The 19,507-nt window shown below is 46.1% G+C and overlaps 1 protein-coding gene across 1 annotated transcript; it reads left to right on the forward strand.

The window, feature by feature from the left end:
* Positions 1 to 1,705: 1,705 nt before the first annotated feature.
* On the forward strand, positions 1,706 to 16,034 carry LOC119372162 (uncharacterized). Its single transcript, XM_037642622.2, has 5 exons — positions 1,706 to 1,896; positions 7,558 to 7,693; positions 8,345 to 8,490; positions 13,920 to 14,022; positions 15,727 to 16,034. The coding sequence occupies exons 1-5, from the start codon at positions 1,827 to 1,829 to the stop codon at positions 15,941 to 15,943; spliced, it is 672 nt and encodes a 223-aa protein (XP_037498550.1). The 5' UTR covers positions 1,706 to 1,826; the 3' UTR covers positions 15,944 to 16,034.
* The last annotated feature ends 3,473 nt before the right edge of the window (positions 16,035 to 19,507 follow it).

The raw sequence follows: 19,507 nt of genomic DNA on the forward strand, positions 1-19,507 counted from the left end.
ACCAGCTTTGTGCAATAATGCTGTAGGAGAATCCGTTTGCCTATATTCATTATAAATGAACCTTACTGCCTTCCTATGCACCCCTTCGATTCTTGCGATTAGTTGCTTTGTGTACGGAAACCAAGCAATATTGGCGTACTCTAACACTGGTCTGACAAGCATCTCGTATGCCAGCAGCTTTGTGTTTAGGGGTGCCAGATGAAGGCGTCTTCTCAAAAAGGAAAGCCACTTTAGTGCATTTGAGGTTATATTGCTGACATAGGTTTCCCATCGAAGATCATGCTTTAAAGTGACGCCTAAATATATATGTACAAATACGCGAGTGAGAGGTGTGTCATTAATAGTGTACTTGAAATCAGATATTGCTTTCTTTCTAGCTACAGTAAGCGTTAAGGATTTCTTAGCATTCAGAGTCATTTGCCACTCCTCACACCAAGAAAAGGCATTCTCGAGTCCATTGTTCAGTACATGGTGATCATCAGCGGAATCATTTTAACGGTACAAGATACAGTCATCCGCGAATAGCCGGATGTTAACATTCAATCTGGAAGGCAAATCTTTAATGTACAGCAGAAATAAGACAGGTCCCAGTACACTGCCCTGAGGTACTCCTGACGTAACGGATGCTAAAGTGGAAGTTTCGTTATGAATATGCACGAATTGTAAGTGGTCACTCAGATAGTTCTCTATCTGAGTGACCGCTCTCTACCGGCTTATTGAATTGAGAATCACGGACGGAAACCAAAAAGTTTCATTATATGGCGTTTTCATTACCCCTGAATTTACTCGAAGAAGTTCGCGGGATCGAAGTCCCGCCGCGGCGGCAGAATTTCGATGAAGTCAAAATGCTAGACGCCATAGGCGTGCGCACGGGGGGGGGGGGGGGGGGGGGGAGGGGCAGGGGGGCGGCCGCCCTCCCTAGTCATCTAAGAAGAGGGGGGCGCGAGGTCTACTCCATACATTGACTTAATAGGGAGGGGGTGTGCGCCGCGATCACCCTTCGCCCCCCCCCCCCCTGATGGGGAACCCTTCGCACGCTATGCTAGACGGCCGTGCGCTTATATCTCGGCGGACGTTAAACAACCCTAGGTTCCCTCCACTATACGGGTCTCTCATAGATCATATCGCGATTATGGGACGTAAAACCCCAACAATTATTATTATTAACTTACTGGTGTTTTAATTAGGGGCGGGGGCATATCGCAAGTATACGGGCCCGCATTTCTTTCGGTCGTCGTCATAAGCGGTGACGACAGCTGCACCCGGTGACGACAGCATTGTACGTTCCCATATCAGAAATTTCTCGATTGCCTGGCCTATATGCCGTAGGGAGGGGGGAGAAAGGATGAGTACACCTGCACGCTTGCCAAGCACGTGTTTGGTGGGAATGGCAAGCACCGACCACCGAAACGTCAATTTGTGTGTTTCAACGATTGGTCGGTGCTTGCCATTCCCACCATGAATTTTCCCGACCAGACGGGTTTCCGTCGAACCCTGGACTTCAAGCACGTGGTAATGTGAAATAGCTGCACCGATAAAGAGGCGTTGCTCCGCGCACGTCAGAATGAATGCTGCGCCCTAACTTTTTAATCGGTGACTCGACCACATCCGCCGATAGAGCGAGGGTTCGTCTGTGGCAAAGGGCGGATTCTGGAAAGGTCATCAGATAGATAAGCTGATAACGACGGGTGTGAGCGGCGGATTGCTTGCTTGACAGGCACAGAGGTGGTATTTCTTCTCCGGCGCTCACCTTCGTTGTTGCATTAGCGATCGCACCGGCTGATCACTCTTGGCGGGCATCAGACGCAGCAAGACCGCTTCGAAAAATGACAACGCTACTTCTGACCAGGCTCGCGGGGGCCGCTCTGCTTTCGGCAACGCTTGTTCTGGGACAAGGTAAGGCAGTCGGTTAATTTAATAACTTATAATGAGCCTAAAAGCAGTGACCTTAACTGCTGTACGTACGCCCATAACTCCGGTCTAAGCCATTTAATAGGGACTTTTAGCTTGTACGTATAGTTCTTTACGTTACCGTGTTACCGGATACCAGAAGGAATCTGCGCATGGGCGGGCCTTTACGGAACGTAGCCGTTTACGGAACGTAAACTACTCCCCAGATAGGCTTTACGTTTACGGCCCTATCTCGCGAATTCGCCTTCGTTCGTAGCTTCTGGCGATATCCGCTTTGCGGAGACTCCAGCCGCCGAGTCAAAATAAGCCGAAGTGCGAGCGTCACTTGCGATTACCTTGTTTCAGCCTGATTACCGAAGCTAGAGCGACCTAGAAAGCCGAATCCCTAAACGTGAGAGGCCTAGAGTCCCTGACAGGCTAGATAGGTGATGCCATCTAGCGGGGCCAAGATGAACAGAGAAGCACAAAATTGTTATTGCAGAAACATCGGTGTAAATGCCTACTTCCGGTGTAAATGCCTTGCAGCGGCATAATTACGAATGAGTTGCCTTTTTAACCATTTCTTTCCTCAAAAACACTAGGCGAAAACAAACGTGTCCATAACTGGTTGCACGAAACGTCAATAGACGTTGACACCATCGTCCGGTAACCCACTATTCGTACACCCCTTTGCGAATACCAGGATACTGCACGGGCTAAAAACCTCTCATGATTTTGTCGCAGCGGTAATTCACTATTATTTAAATTAAATGTAGTTGAAATGCAGTTATCATCACCATTTATTGGTTTGTGCAAACCTAAAGTTGTACCTTTACGCACGCACGTAAACGTTTACGTATGGCGAGCTAAAACTTTTCTATAGGATGCATTCCGGTAACACGGTAAACGCACTCCGGTGTTCCGGTAACACGGTAACCCTAAAAACTATACGTACAAGCTAAAAGTCCCCAATAGTGCAGTCTCTATATTCTTAAAGCAGTATAATTGTACATTGGGAATACCAAAAATGCTTGAAGTTGCTTTAAGCAACTTTAAAAGCATCTTTAAAATGCTTTTAGCAGGTGCGAAACAAATAGAGCTAGTGAAATCGTTTATAGGGTCAGCGCGTGTGCACAAACCCCTTTCTCTTTTTCGCACGCTCTTTAGTTCTAACACAAGCAACGTGTGTCAACTAAGCTTAGGTAGTCTGTGCAAATCAATATTGGAAACAGTGTAGGATGTTTCCTTGCCCTTAGTGGTTAAACACCTGAAGTTAGGCAACATATAGGTAAACTTTTGAAGAGAACTCCTGCGGTTTGCGTTTCTCGCCGAGAAGCAGTGGCGTTTACGGCTGCGGTATTTTCTTTAGAAAAGCTATGCACCAAAGAAGTAGTCCTACATTTGCCTTTTCATTAGGACTGCTACCCTAAGTACTTCGCGCGTCAGAGACAATGTTAGTGCTGCTAACGCAGCCGTTGGATGTGTGCGTAGAAGAAAACTTTGAAAACGATTGCTCACCCGCAACTGAGGCCCCAGCTATGGCGAGTCAGTATCCTAAAATCCAATTAGCATAATTTCGAAGTGAGCAGGCAAGCTTACGGTGCACAATAAAATTAGACTACAGCCGCATTTCGTTTCCTTCATCGTACGTGGCTTTCCAGGCATGATATAAGGCTGGCTGTGAAATTACACAGCCACGCCACGCTCACAGTGACGTCAAATAGTTCCACCCCTCAAGCTACTATACGCTGCCGCCGTGTATGAGAGGAATCACTGAGGGACAGAACGTCAGAAACAAGAGGCTAATCTCGCCAAAAGCTCATATGGTGCAAGATGGAGGAACATTCCTACGCACTACATAGTCCTGCCATGCGGCCGTTATCAAAGACAAATTAAGTCAATAATTCAGACCTAACATAGTTTTGTTCAGCAGCCAAAACAAACCAGTGGCCACAAAAGGAACGTAAATAGCATTGCTGATTGTTATATATATGCTGAATGGTCAGGATGCTAATATGTTGCCTTTATGTGAACGTTCAAGAGGTGCAAGTGCCCAGTCTATATTAGACTGACAAAGCAAATAAATATTGATTTATTCAAGCGAAAGTACGAAGAAGCGTGTTTTTCGCAGTTGAGATGTTTCGCGGAATTCCACGCAAGGAAAGCATAGAAGAAGTTATTTTGTAGTAATTATTGTGTACACGTGAAGAAAGTAGCGTGGACCAAAAAGATAACTTGCCCCCTGAAGGGACCGAACCTGCGACCTTCGAATAACGCGCCCGATGCTCTACCAACTGAGCTGAAGCGGCGATCATCCGTCCGTCCCCTTTATGAGGTGTATACGTATATATTAAACTTGGGAGTGTTAGTCAGCGGTGGCGGTGATCCATTAGCCATGGCGGTGAGTGTGAAACCCTCTTTTTCTGCCTTCTGGCGTCACGTAGCAAGTGATCTTTTTACGAGCTGGCAGCTCACCAATCATCCCTCGTATACTACTTTAAGGCATTCAGTCTGCCAGAACAAGAACCTCGCTATGAATAAACTTTCCTTGGATCTTCTTGTCTGTTAGTCTTAATTATTGTGGCGTCTAGCAAAGGAAAAACGAGCCCTTAAAACTGCCCTTACTCCGTTCATTCATAGCGAGGGTCTTGTTCTGGCAGACTGAATGCATCAAGGTAGTATACGAGGGATTATTGGTCATTTGCCAGCTCGTAAAAAGATCACGTGCTCCATGACGCTAGCAGGCAGCAAAAGAGTGTTCCACACTCGCCGCCATGGCTACTAGCGGCGCTGACTAACACGCACAAGTTTAATATGTGCATATATACCTCATAAAGTGGGCGGGGAGGTGACCGCCGCTTTAGATCAGTTGGTAGAGCATCGGACGCGTTATTCGAAGGTCGCAGGTTCGGTTCCTGCCAGGGGCAAGTTATCTTTTCGTCCACTTTACTTTCATCACATGTACAAATCGCGTCAAATGAAACCCGAACACCGGCACGCCTTCGAAGTGGTATAGTGCGCGCCGTCCAGTTACCACCATGGACAGGCGCGCGCACAGAGTTTCTTACAATAATACCTAGAGGGGAATCTGGCGCTAGTGTCTACGCGGGCTACTTGAGCGGCGCTTCAACCACCATGGGAATGATGGAAAGTACAGGCTTCGGATTTGCTTCGGATGGATTAGGTTCTTGAGATTAGCGACGCTTGTTTGTCGAGTGTAAAACAAAGCGATATGAAGTTGTTTCCAATTAAAACTTGCTTCATTTTTTTGTACGTAAAACTTCTTACAGAAAGTTTGCGTGACCGTGAGATAGAAGTGAAACCTAGACAAATTCAACCACCAGGGTATGCATTGCTTTGCAATCGTGTTCCAGATTTGGCATCACCAAATAATGAATTATTTTTCTACAATACTTGAAAACAAACAAGCTTGTTTTTCCCTCGAAAGTACGCATTATCTATTTATGGAAATAACAGTACCGTATTGAGTGAGAAACACTTGACGTATCGTCTGCTGCGATGCCAGGTGCGTCTGTCCAAGTGGTCTGCCTCCAACGCATCTCTCGTTTTGTTGTGAAATCGAGTCAGAGGAGCGTGACGGTGCGTCTTCATAGCTTCGCCGTCGTTTTGCAGCCGATTTGAAAGAGTTTTGGTAAGACGCGCTTACCAAACAAACGTGAACTCTATGCAACTGCCTGCACTGGCATGGGACGCTACATCTATGCGCAGCGGTGAGTGCACGACGCTTTGCTAAAACTGTCAGATACAACCTGTAAAGCTGCAACGTGGCAGCAAACCAAGAAACCTAGTAGTCTTCAGCCTCTTTGAACAACAAAGGCACTGCTTTAATGCTTTGCAGCGCACCCCACTGCCCACGCCTCGCAAAGAACGAAAGTGAAACTGTAGAAAAAGATCCGTAGACAGTTCGCTAGCTAACGAAATCCAATCGGAAGCCTGTCATCATCATCATCATCATCATCAGCCTGTCTACGCCCACTGCAGGGCAAAGGCCTCTCCCATGTTCCGCCAATCAACCCGGTCCTGTGCTTTCTGCTGCCACGTAATACCTGCAAACTTCTTAATCTCATCTACCCACCTAATTTTCTGTCTCCCCCTCACGCGTTTGCCATCTCTTGGAATCCAGTCAGTTACCCTTAACGACCACCGGTTATCCTGCCGACGTGCTACGTGCCCGGCCCATATCCATTTCTTCTTCTTGATTTCAACTATGATGTCCTTAACCCCCGTTTGTTCCCTGACCCACTCTGCTCTCTTCCTGTCTCTTAAGGTTACACCTATCATTTTCCTTTCCATCGCTCGCTGCGTCGTCCTCAATTTAAGTTGAACCCTCTTTGTAAGTCTCCAGGTTTCTGCTCCGTAGGTAAGTACCGGTAAGATGCAGCTGTTATATACCTTCCTCTTGAGGGATAGTGGTAGATTACCAGTCATGATTTGATAATGCTTCCCGAATGAGCCCCAACCCATCGTTATTCTTCTAGTTATTTCACTCTCATGGTTCGGCTCCGCGGTTACTACCTGTCCTAAGTAGACGTACTCCTTTACAACTTCCAGTGTCTCGCCACCTATCGCAAAGCGATGTTCTCTGCCAAGATTGTTCCACATTACTTTAGTTTTATGCATATTAATTTTCAGACCTACTCTTCTACTTTCCGTATCCAGTTCAGTAATCATGAGCTGCAATTCGTCTCCCGCGTTACTCATCAATGCAATGTCGTCAGCGAATCGTAGGTTACTGAGATACTCTCCATTAACTCTTATCCCTAACTCTTCCCAATCTAGGGCCCTGAAAACCTCCTGTAAACACGCGGTGAATAACATTGGAGAGATCGTGTCTCCCTGCCGTACGCCCTTCTTTATTGGGATTCTGTCGCTTTCTTTATGGAGGACTATAGTGGCTGTGGATCCGCTGTAAGATTTCTTCCATTATGTTTATATAGGCTTCGTCGATGCCTTGATTCCGCAGTGCCTGCATGACTGCTGATGTCTCCACCGAATCAAATGCCTTCTCGTAATCTATGAAGGCTATGTATAGGGGTTGGTTGTATTCCGCGCATTTCTCTATCACCTGATTGATAGTATGAATATGGTCTATTGTTGAGAATCCTGTACGAAATCCTGCCTGGTCGCTTGGTTGATTGAACTCTAATGTCGTATAATTTCTGTTAGCAATTACTTTTGTAAATAGCTTGTAGACGACGGACAGTAAGCTTATGGGCCTGTAATTTTTCAGGTCCTTGACGTCCCCTTTCTTATGGATCAAGATGATGTTGGCATTCTTCCAAGATTCTGGTATCCTCCCCGTCGAGAGGCCTGTACTTCCCATCATTCCCATGGTGGTTGAACGATCGCAGCGCCAGTTTCCTCTCTAGGGTATTGTAAGAAACTCTATGGGCGCGCATATGCGCAGTGCGGTCAAACCGGATGCGCGCGCCTGTCAATGGTGACGACAGGACGGCGCACACTATACCGGGCGAAGGCTTGCCGCTGTTCGGGTTTCATTTGACGCAGATAGTACATCATAATTGCTACAAATAAACATTCCCTACACTTTCCTTGGCTTTTCTTGTCTGTTAGATCTAATTAATGTTCTGTCTAGCGAAGAAAAAAACAAGCCCTTAAGATTATCCTTTCTTCGTTCATATGAAGGTGGTGGTCCGAAAGCCATCTGCGACAGGCAGCGCATCGCTGTGTGCTATTGGGGTATTGCCGACGCGTTCCGAAGAGAAATACTTGCTCCAGCCTTTTTCGACAGAGACAACTATTTGGCAGAACTGTGCGACAGGTAAGATATGCGTTGCTCTTTTGCCGCATTACAGCAATCGGTAATCTTTTTACTTCGTTTAATATTTTTACATTGTTTCACCAAATTCCAATTACCGCTGACAAATTGGCGGTGGATTTTATTACTAGCGAGTTGGAGTGAACATCGGCTATTCATGCTGGGTCTTCAGCCCTGGCATGTATGTCCTACACGGCGAAGTGAATTATCGAAGAAATATAAAGTGGAAAAGATGGGATGAGAGAAGTGGACAAAACTTTTATTATTTCTTTATTTAAAAGTAAAGTCTTGATACTTAATTGAAATAAAGCATTACCCAGTGCAGAATAAATTGTTTTCCTTGCAAAGCATATTTTATTGAAAAAAAGAAACATGACCGAGTTATTTGCCTTAGCAAATGTAGCTGACTCCTGGCCGTCCATTTCTTCCCATGTTCACTGCTGAGGATTTCCACAGCATAATGGGAAGCATTCATTCAGACTCATCGACAAGGGCTATCCCGCAGAAGCGACGGGGTGAAGCGACATTTCGAAGCACAAATTTTTATTCCCATTTATTTGCGTGTGCAAATGCATCAAAATCACGACGACCCCTCACTACAGTCATGATATGTAGTAAACTAGGAAAAATGCATGCTTCTCTTTCTACCGACAGTGATCCACGTGGCCTCCCCGTAAAGAACATGTGCAAGGAAAATTATTACGGTAGCTGCACAGACACCGAGAAGAAGGAGTTCGCAAGCATGGAACGAGGTTACGCCGCGCTTCGTGCAGAAATAACCTCCGGAGAGAACTGCGAGTGTAAGTACTCAGTATATGTCAACCCTTTCTTAGCGAACCAGTCACTTTGACCGTTTCTATCTATCTATCTATCTATCTATCTATCTATCTATCTATCTATCTATCTATCTATCTATCTATCTATCTATCTATCTATCTATCTATCTATCTATCTATCTATCTATCTATCTATCTATCTATCTATCTATCTATCTATCTATCTATCTATCTATCTATCTATCTATCTATCTATCTATCTATCTTCTATCTATCTATCTATCTATCTATCTATCTATCTATCTATCTATCTATCTATCTATCTATCTATCTATCTATCTATCTATCTATCTATCTATCTATCTATCTATCTATCGGAAGCCCTTTCCACCAGTCACGTGTGGCACATAGCAGCGTACCACGGGGCGTGGTACGCGCCACAGGTGATTCACAGTTCATGTCAGCCCAGGCTTTGGAAATCGTAAAGCGATAGCGTGAAGGGGCCCGTGTCGCGGTAAATGCGGTGCCGTGCTGGCGCCGGTGGCGTTGTCAGTGAGTCAAAAATCTTGATGGAAGCAATTAGACATCATGGCTTGAGCCGGAATCGAACTCAGGCGTACTGCATGGCAGCCAAGTATTTTGTCAAAGAGCCCACGCCAGTGTTTCAAGCTTCTTCGGATACACGCGCAACCACTCGATTTGTACAGAGACGTCGATCCACCTCGTAACGCTTGAATCACAGGAAAAGAAAGAAAGAAAGAAAGAAAGAAAGAAAGGAAGAAAGAAAGAAGGAAAGAAAGAAAGGAAGAAAGAAAGAAAGAAAGAGAGAAAGGAAGAAAGAAAGAAACGCAAGCACAGGCTGCTACATGCGGACTGCTTCGCATGAATGTGATCGACACAACGGGCGGTACCCGCCGGATTTTAAACGCGAAGCATTTCTTAGCGAACCTTTGGCACTTTGAGCGTTTTTATCTACGTATCAATCTATCTGGCCGCCAACGTCTGGGTGTTCTCATGATCGCTTCCTTAAATTGTTGTAGACCAAAATCGGCATGGGAGGGTAAGAGGATTTGACGAATATGACTGTCGGGTCATGACATGAATGACGTGAAATTCCTGTTGCGTACGTCGTCAAACCCTGTGCTCCAGACACGTGTGGCACATACCTGTTTGCCACGGGCCGCGGTGTACGGGTATGCGCCACAGGTGATTGACAGTTTATATGTACCCAGAAACGGTGAGAACAGACATAGGTAATTTAAATGCGAGAGCATCGGCAGTATTGACGCGACGAATGGAAAGATTAAAAATTAGGATCCCAGCAGGAATAGAACCGAAGCATTCTGCGTGGCGATCAGGTAGTCTACCAAAGAGCCACGCCAGGTCTACAAAGTGGTTTGGAAAAACAGCCTATGTAGGCGCATGTGCGTCAATTGTGGTTGTGGTGCTGGCTATCTAATTTTACAAGAAAGCACTAAACACTACATATGTACTCCTACGATGCAGGCGTCATACCAGATTAACGTCTGTGATTCCAGTGTTGGCTCCGCTTTTATAGCAGTGTAATAAACATTATATTTTTGTTCCTATGATTCAGCAAGCTATATTGAAGCATTGCTCTACCGTGGAGGAATGTATTAACGAAAGTTACGTATGATATTCTCATGACTGCTCCATAAAGTGCACTTAGTTTCGATATTGCTGATGTATGTACTTTAACATGAGGTCTCACGTTACGACGCACGATACGTTACCCTTTAAACGCCAGGGTTGTCGACGGGCCTGGTACGTCCACGATTTGAACACAGCTACTACACTAAAAAAAAACGCGTCGATCCACCTCGTAACGCTTGGCTCAAAGCCATAAACACGTCATAGAAGTACTCGCTGACTGCTTCGCGTGAAGCCGATTCCCACAACGCGTGGGATCTGCCGAATTTGTTATCACTTCCTTACAGAAACCCTCGAGCCACGAAAAAAAAGGCTGAGGGTTCAGATAAAGACACTGCCTCGGTATGACACATATGGCGAAGTTGGGGGCCGTACACGAGGACAACAAAGTGTTGCCGCAGTTTGAGCCACATCAAAATAAGTGAACGCCTCTGAAGTGACGCTTTCTATGTTTGCTTACTGTTGAAACATGTTCGCCCTCTGACGGTGATACCAATGCAGAACTTAAATGTGTCGCCGATCCAAATGAAATAATAGACATATAGAAAATCTAGGAAAGTGGATTTCAGTAGATAACCTGCTCGCCCTAGCCGATAAGGTGGACGCCTACGCCATTATTACGGCACTGTCATCTATGCCCCAAGTGCTGGTCACATTTACTGGGTCGGAAAATTAACAGGGCAATCCTTTGACAAACTGGTTCCAACAAAGCTATGTATCTGGGAAGGCAATTATAGCGCAATTCGGGATGCCGTGACATATTTCTTTAAAACTAGGGCGTAGCACGCGTTTGAATTTTAGTTAGAAGAACATCCGAATGCAGCTACCTAGACATACGTTCGAATGACAACACGGAAAGCTTTTGCAAGTGTTTGGCGTGAGGCAGAAATACGGCGACGTATCCACCAAGAGCGACTCTTTGTGCAAACGTTTTCCTTGTAGTGAAAAGCGCGCTTGATGATGTGACGACCTGACCTGCACGTTGCTGCTATGTGGAGGCTAGGTCTTAGCACTGCGCTTATTATGAGGATTATAAATGATGGTTAGTTGCGCAAAGTTAGCAATACAACATCACGAATGAAGACACACAGAGCAGATGAAGTGCAATCTAAATATTATGGGCATCTATGAGAAAAGGAGAAAAATTACAGCATATCCACTGGTGAATGATGAAGAGCGTGGGCGAAGCTCCTGAAGCAATCATGGTTACACCGTGAAATGTTCAGTGGTTTCGCCCAGCAGTAGTCAAAGCGATACGCCGCTTTGATTACTGCTGCGCTCGCTTGGCGGCAGCCTCTCGAGCTCGCACCTCGGGATCCTACCGACGACCACGAGACGCAACGGCCTTTCGCACCCGGCACTCCTCGTCGTCCATGGTCCGCCAAGCAGCACGATCCGGCAAGCGCACTCCTCCACGTACGGCGACGATCAAGGAGAATGAGAGATAACGGGCGCAGCAGCCAATCTGAGAGCAGCGGCACCTATACCGCCATCTAGCGTCCATTCACCCAACCGCCATATTGCACACATCTCTATGGGACAGCGCCATCTAGTATATTGTCACCCAAATGCAGTTTGGGTGACAATCTGTGGGACAGCGCCATCTATTGAATGATACGGGAGACGCGACGGCGGGGGTACGCCGGATGCTATAAGGAGATTCGCCCTTAAAAAGGTGTCATGATACTGAAGTCGCACCGGCACCTGCACAATTACAGCACGAAAGACCGCAGAGCCTCTACTGTCGGACGAAAACCCAGGCTACTGGGCCCTATAACGTAATATTATACCCGTCTGTTTCTATTCCGCATTGCCTGACGTGAAACTGACGTCATTGGCAGCGCATGCACGGGTGGGAGCGTGGAACATTTCCTGGAAAGCACAGTCAAAAGCTTCTTTTGTTCGCCGGGAACACCTATAGCTGTTTCTTCGAAGAAGACACCAGAGAATAAAGTGAACATACGAAACTTGGAGGACGCTTGCGTCTTGCCTTTGAGAGTGCAACGCCATAGCGTTATCAGGCCCCGTTTGCATTGCCTTCTCATTCGAATACCATGCTTCGTTTCTTAGTGGACATGTCAGCCGTGCTTTGAGGGAACGCAGTGTTGTCTGTTCGCTTGACATTGGCCATTGTAAATTCTCCTAGCGCACCTACCGCAATTACAGCTGCCAGGTGCCCACTACGCCTCTGTAAGGCAATACCGGCATCTATACGAAGCCGCAAACCTTGTTGAGGATGTGGCTGCTGCTGTTGATGATGACTTTGATGATGAATTATAACTCAGCGCTTTGCAATGAGTTGGCAGCTTTCAAGCACCCACTCGTTGCGCAATTCCCAGGGTGTAAGGACTGGTGTGATTCTACACTTCTGCATCGCAATATTTTGTGTGTCAACCTTATGACGACGTTAACCAACATGACCATTCTGTAGGTTCGTTTTTGGAAGTAATTTGAAGCACTCGCATGGCTTGTTGGTGGAATGCTAGATTGCCCCACACAATGCTTGGGTTCGATTACGGCTTGAAACCTGATTTTCATTGTTTGGATCCATCGGGATTTTCCACTCACAACCAGCGCCACTGACACCGACACCCCATTTTCTGCGACAGCGGCTCTTCAGCGCTGCCCCGTTAATAAAGCGGAGGAAAGCATACGCGACGTGATTGATTGATGTTCCTTTGTATCCGGTAATTAATACTTCAAAGAAAAATGAATCGGTCGCCGAAAAACCTTCTCCCCGCTTATGGGGACTTAACTAGCCTTCCCGGTCCTGACACGATTTTCCCATCTCTGCAGCTGACATGAGTTGGTCTAGGCGAAGTCGAGAAGGCTTTAATTTGGTAGAACTTTTGCGAAACACCAGGAGAAGCGGATTTCACCTCTTCTCCGACTGGCCAGCGTCGCCTTACTTATCATGTGGCTCCTTCGAACTACTTCGGCAGCTTGCAACAGGGTGTAAAAGAAGGCATATTCAGCGAGAAACAGAGATGTCACAAAAGCACATAGACGCACAAGCGCCGTTACATTACAGCCGAAAATATTATGATTACTCAAAGTAACATGCAGCAGCTATACGGGCAGTTGAAGTAATCGGCAGGCAGCCATCTGCTATTACGTTCGGATTAGGGAACTTTACATTCGGCATATTATTGCACTGTTTGGTTCGTACACGTTATTGGGACATCGCGAGTTTTCAGAAATTTGTGGACATCGCGTGAGACTCAGGCAATATTATCTCAGACGAAAAACTTTCGAGTAGCAGAAGGAGACCGATGGCGAACAAGATGCAGTATCAGAAGAAATGATTGTGAGCTATTTAAGCGTGCGTAAGCCATAATTATGCGATGGGACGTTTTCGCGGCTTTCATTGCATCACGGGACACGCAAGCACTGTGGTCATCGCGCACGAGGTCTAGACCAATGACGGAGAGCAAGCGGCGAATACGGAATAGGAACAGAACGTAATTGTTCTACGTTATATCGGCTCTGGTTCACTGCATATTAGGATTTTGTTCCCTGCATATGTCGGTTAGAAAAGTTGATCAAAACTGAAGACACTAATCGCCCCGTTAGAAGGCGGCACGGTGGTTTTTTACGCAATAACAGAAGATCGCATGAAATGTTACTGACGACGACTATGTGATCCTTTAGTGAGAGTACGTAGCGTTTAGCCACCTAAAAATGAGCTTAAGGTTGATACAGGTAAATTGTGTTTTACTGAGTTAGAGCAATAAAAAGAATCACAATAAAATGTCTAATTTCACTCCGTTTTTACCACGCAGCCGTGGCGCAGCTCGGTAAATGCATGGACCTCGATGTGATGCGCTCTTGTGATCTGAAAATTAACGCTGAGAGCTTCGAGAAACAAGTGGATGAACAGAACAGGTGAGTGTGGCCTATAAAATGTGCCCTAGAAACCAACGAATTACTCTTGTTTAATGTAGAGTTAGACGTCAAGATGACGTTAGATTCAACGCTACAGGAATTCATGTTGAACCAGGAAAGATTGCCGTAGACTTAGATTGCGTTATGTAATAAAATTGGTTGCGGTACCTACCTGCTACATTAGACGGTGCTTTACTACGTTTTTTTATTATCTGAATGTTTAATGGCAAAGCGAATCGAATCAAGTGGGTGAAATTAGCTAGCAAGCTGGCTACGTTGTCTTGCCTGTTTGTATTATGCCTTTGGGAGGCTGTTTATTGCTATATACAAAACCGTATTGACTGTATAATTGTGATTACCATTTGTGAAATGCGCCGCCACACAGGCATAATCAGATAGTTAGCTACATATACGTAGGTGAGCTACAGATTACATATACTAATGCATAGGTGCTCACAAGTGCCAATTGTGCACCCCAAATGTACTGCTTTAAATACACCTTGAATAGCTTTTGGAATATACGCATACCATAATAACTGTTTTATGTAGGTTTGTTGTTTTTATTTACCGTATACTTTAAGGTCACTGCGTTTCCCCATAAGTACTATAATCTGTATCGTAAAATAGTTCCCGATGAATTTGATTCTTTATGTGGATTGAATGAAATAATGCGGGGAAGGGAACAGGAAGGACAACAACAACAACTTTATTTATGCAAGTATAGTGACTGGTGCATATGGATCACGTTTGTAATAAAGACTACGTTTTCTGAGCCACTTAACTTCCGCGACATTTTTCAGGTAGGTAAGACCATCGCTTCGTGTATATTGCTATTTCGGCATTTAAGGTGGTGCAAATGGTGGCAGCTTTATTCCATGTAATCAGAACTATGAATAATATCAGCATACCATGAGTGAGACGAATAGGGCCAACCTCGGAACTTTGCCTGTTTAACAGGTAAACAGAAGCGGCAACTCGCACTTGCTTATTGCTTAAGCGGATGGCGGAGCGAGAGTGCCAACATTGACTGCCTCACTGGGGTTAGATGCCTACAGCTGATCGTACGTCTTCTTCACCGTCATGGCTGTGAGCAGCCATGACGGCAAAGGGCTAGTACCCGAGATAGTGCAAGCAACTTGGCCAACGCGACAGCGCAATCGTGAGGCATCACTCGCTTTACGTAGATTATCAGGGATCGGGTCCTACACCCATAAAGCTTGCTTTGCAATAACGGCCGTGAATTTTTCACCGCGTTTCACTTCCGTTCTTCGTGCTTCCACATACATGGTCGCAGTTACCATAAGGATTACCGAAACCTTCGAAACACAATATTGTTGGATAGCAGGCGATTGCTTATCTCAAGGCGATAAGATATTCGATTTCCCGATGTCCCTGTGTGGCTTGAAGGTCGATTCGCAATCGAAATTGTTTGGGAATTCAGCTGCTGGTGGCTTTCGAAGCATGTATCACAGTAGATGAAGAAAGCCAAGTCAGGTAGTTTTAGCACATTCATAGCCGCGATCAAGAGAATTAGGACAATGTGGCCGTAATAGAAATTCGGATTACGGTTGGGCACTGAGGGCATGGGTGGAACTGGTTATTTTCAGTACATGTCTAACCTACAAACACGTCATTCATGCCATGTTGCTCTCGTTTGTCACAGGCTGTGTTGTTAAGTATTTCTTTGCATCTGGTTAACTGCAGGATGGCACAAAACTTGAAGGCGTGCGTCGAGAAGGCGGTTAAGACCTGCGATCCCAAGAAGAATGCTGCGGCTATCTCCCATCTGCAGAAGATTATTGAAGCCACTATCGACCTCTACAGGCTGTCTGACCAGCCAAACGCTGCTCACACCACGCAGGCTGCTACAGCAGTCGTCGCGGCATGCCTGCTGAGCTTGGTAGCTCGTAACTTCTTTTAGGAGACCACGCGTATAACGACACATTCTCACAATCACCGACCACAATCAGCGTGAACAGCGTAACCTGTATGCAACCTATAAACATTTCTAACCACGACGTGTTTGTGCATTTGTATTACATTGATCAATTATGCATAATATTCTGGAACTTGACCCGGATATGCAAATAAGGGTATCACGTAGTATGAAAATGTGCATTGCGAGCATGCTTCACAGATTACGAATAGCTGCGGCGTTCGCTCGGCGCTACTGACACGTCATCGGGCATGGGAAGAAAGCTGCACTGCTGAGACGATAAAAGACAACTCTGTCCGTGGTATGCTGTGCAAAAGCAGTCGTTGAGAGTGTTTTTGTGGAAGATTGTCCAACAAAAATTAGTCAGAAAAGTTCGATTTGGACTTTACACATGTCGGCATGATATGCCCAAAGGGACAAATAATGGTCGCAACGTATTTGGGCCTTGAGCGTATCAACATATCGGTATCAGCGTAAGTTGATTCTATCAGTGTGATATGCTCAAATGTCTCATCAATCTTTTCTGGGAGAGAGCCGACTAGGCATAAAAGAATCCGCTGGTGCTCTCGTTGGTACATGTTATGATGTATACTTAAAATGTGAAGAGGAAAGAAACAAAAACAAATGAACAAAGATAATGTGCAGCGCCAGTCTATGTCGCGTATGCGTTTTGCCTTTGTCTTCGTTTTTTTGTGCTGCGATATTTAGTATGTATCCAGGTAAGAATTATTGAAGAGTATTCCTATCCTGAATTTTTTCGATGGTCTTTTTGTTAGGATCGTGCTCGACATGCTTCTGATGCCCGCGCCTTGTCCATCGCGCCGTATCCACTAGTTCTCATTGCTCCCGCTCGAGGCGCAGCTGTGCTCTCTCCGGTGATTCAAGCGCGCTCACTAGATGGCGCGCCGCCGCTCAGGCGGCGCCGCACACTCCGCTGCACACCCAGCGCGTGCTCTCGTTAGATATGTGACCGACAAGTGACCGACAAGCGACCGCGCAGCCTAAGCAGCGTGGTCACTTGTCGCCGCTTGTAAATTAATAAACATTGTGTATATAATGTGTATATATATGTAACAATGTGGTCAAGCCTTTATGTTACGATAGAGGAATTTGTGCGGAGGATTCGCGGGTTACCCGATCATCTCCGAGCAAGCTCCTCTAACATCTTTCACTTTGTGGAAATGGTGTGACTCTTTATAATTGGTACATTATCTCTTTTCTCTCTTTACAACTTTTTGCCTGTACTTCCACAATGCTGAATCGGAAATGAGAACTTTCATTTAGGCCGACCTGTCAGGTTTTATAACATAGTAGCTATATAACCTTTTTATTTTTTATTTTTATTTATCACAGTACCCTCAGCGCCATAGGGTATTACAGAACCTTAATGAAACCCAGCATACAATGAAGCGAAGGAGGGTACAGGGGGCGTTAATTCTACTCTTAAGTGTATTGTTGTAATCGTGATAAAGCTGTGAAATAAGTAAAGTGGACGAAAAGACAACTTGCCGCCGGCAGGAACCGAAGCTGCAACCAGGTGTGGAACCTGCCGGCAACAAGTTGTGTTTCACATCTATATCACGTTTACAATACACTTAAGGGTACAATTAACGCCCCCTATACCTTCGTTGGCTTCATTGTATGCTGGTTTTCCTTAACGTTGAGTCAAACAAAGAAACGAGTCCTAAAAATTGCCTTCCTTCATTCGTATTTATCTATATATCTCTCTCCAAATCGCATTTAATAGAAGACATATTAAACATGAACGAAGTGCAATACGCGAAGCGCGCAACTTCTGTAAGTACTCAAGGAATCACTCATGGTAACACAAACGTTGGTTGATAACTAGAGGCGCAAATGTTGGACTATATGTCGCGTTTCTTTCTTTCTAAGAAAGCTAAATGCCGAAAGCAAAACTAGGCTAAATTTCCCTTTTTCTTCGTTCTTCGTTCTTCGCTCGGGATCGTAAAGCGTGCCTAAATATCTTTCACTTTTAAAACAGCTGTAATATCTATAGGGCAATTACTGATTGTGACGGGGGCTCAAAAAAGCAGTTTCGAATCAAAAGTGAGCCAAATACTGCGCATGTTTGATTCAAACTGAGCCAGACCTATAAACCAGCGCTGCGTCAACAATCGTGAACAAAACAACCAACAAACCGGCATCCAATCTTTCTTTTTCATTTGTATTCTAGTTGCTTTGTTATCGTTCTTTCGTTCCACAATTAGTTTCTCTTTGGCGAGTTGGTACTTACTGAAGGACATGGTGTTGCAGAGCAAAACTCGAATAGAAAAAATAGCAGGCCGACTTTCCTGCTTCTACCTGCCTCGAGTGTCTCTTTTCGAGTGTTGCGCTGCAGCACCATGCCCTTCTTTCGCTCCAAGACAGTATATTCGAAATAGAAGACAACTGAAGTGAATGAAGGAATCGGGAATCGCCGTATTTGTTGGAGAAGAGGTGACCAAAACAGCGCGGCTTAAAACAAGCTAAGAAGAAGACGAGCAGAAGCATTTTTTAAGGGCTTCAATAGATGCCAAGATTATGAAAACGCCTTCTTTACCTTCGTGAGGCGTGCGGCGAGGCCTTCACTTACAATAGAAAAGTCGGCACCGCTGTCAACTAAGGCTGTCACTTGTCCGTGCACGAGAACGGCAAGGTCTGCGGTCAGTTTCGTCGGTGTTACGTCATGTCGGCTTTACGGCGTCCTGTGCTGAGAGTAATGGGGGTTTTTTTTCGTCGTCTTGACGGCCTGCAACCTTACCCGTGGAGGTCGCTGCCTACAGTTTCCCCGGCGTGGGCTGGGTGACTTCCTTTCTCGGAGGTCAGCGAAAGTGCGACGGTGCGATGAAGGCGAGTGGGCAGGAGACTGAGAGCGCGGTCAATGTCCCAAACCCGGCTGGTAATCAGGCATGCTCTCGTAATCTTTGGTACGGCGGTCGTCAAAATGGGTCGAGGCACTGGAGGGCCTTGAGAACCAGTGTCGTCGCAGCGCGACACGTAGTCGTCGTTGGCGCGTCGACGATCAGACGAGGGCCTGAGAGGGCGAAACGAATCGACGCGGTGCCAGCAATGACGGGAAATATGGCCCACACCTCCGCAGTAAAAACAAAGTGGACGCCTATCGAGGGTGCGCCAGGCGTCTGTTTTGTGAAGCTGTGGACGTCGCAATGGCTCCTCTTCTGACGAAGGGCACGGCATGCCAGCGGATGGCTGGTCGTATGGCAGCAGGACGGCAGGTCGCCTCGATGTGTCCTCCTGTGGCGGTGGCCAAGGAATGGCTGCAGATAGCTGGCGGTACGACGGTGGAACGGGTTGTGAGCGTCGAAGCGCGGCGGCGTAGCTCATGGGACGCTGATCTTGAGGAGTATCAGCCGTCGAGAATGCTTGGCGGATTTCGTCGCGGACGACTTCAACGACAGACGCTATGGGTGCTTGCATTACCGGAGTCCGCAACTTCTGCACTTCCTCGCGAACAATCTTTCTGATTAAGTCACGCAATGAGCTATGATTGTCAAACGTCGTGGCGGCGGAATGAAGTTGGGTGCTGCT

Source organism: Rhipicephalus sanguineus, chromosome 10 (genome assembly GCF_013339695.2).
Source record: "Rhipicephalus sanguineus isolate Rsan-2018 chromosome 10, BIME_Rsan_1.4, whole genome shotgun sequence".
In the NCBI taxonomy this organism is placed as follows: domain Eukaryota; kingdom Metazoa; phylum Arthropoda; class Arachnida; order Ixodida; family Ixodidae; genus Rhipicephalus; species Rhipicephalus sanguineus.

What these genes read in the sequence shown, in the direction of transcription:
- LOC119372162 (XM_037642622.2), top strand. Translation starts at nt 1,827, where the DNA reads ATGACAACGCTACTTCTGACCAGGCTCGCGGGGGCCGCTCTGCTTTCG. An exon ending in AACGCTTGTTCTGGGACAAG is followed by an intron (nt 1,897 to 7,557) that starts GTAAGGCAGTCG and finishes GTTCATATGAAG; the next exon opens with GTGGTGGTCCGAAAGCCATC. An exon ending in CTCCGGAGAGAACTGCGAGT is followed by an intron (nt 8,491 to 13,919) that starts GTAAGTACTCAG and finishes TTTACCACGCAG; the next exon opens with CCGTGGCGCAGCTCGGTAAA.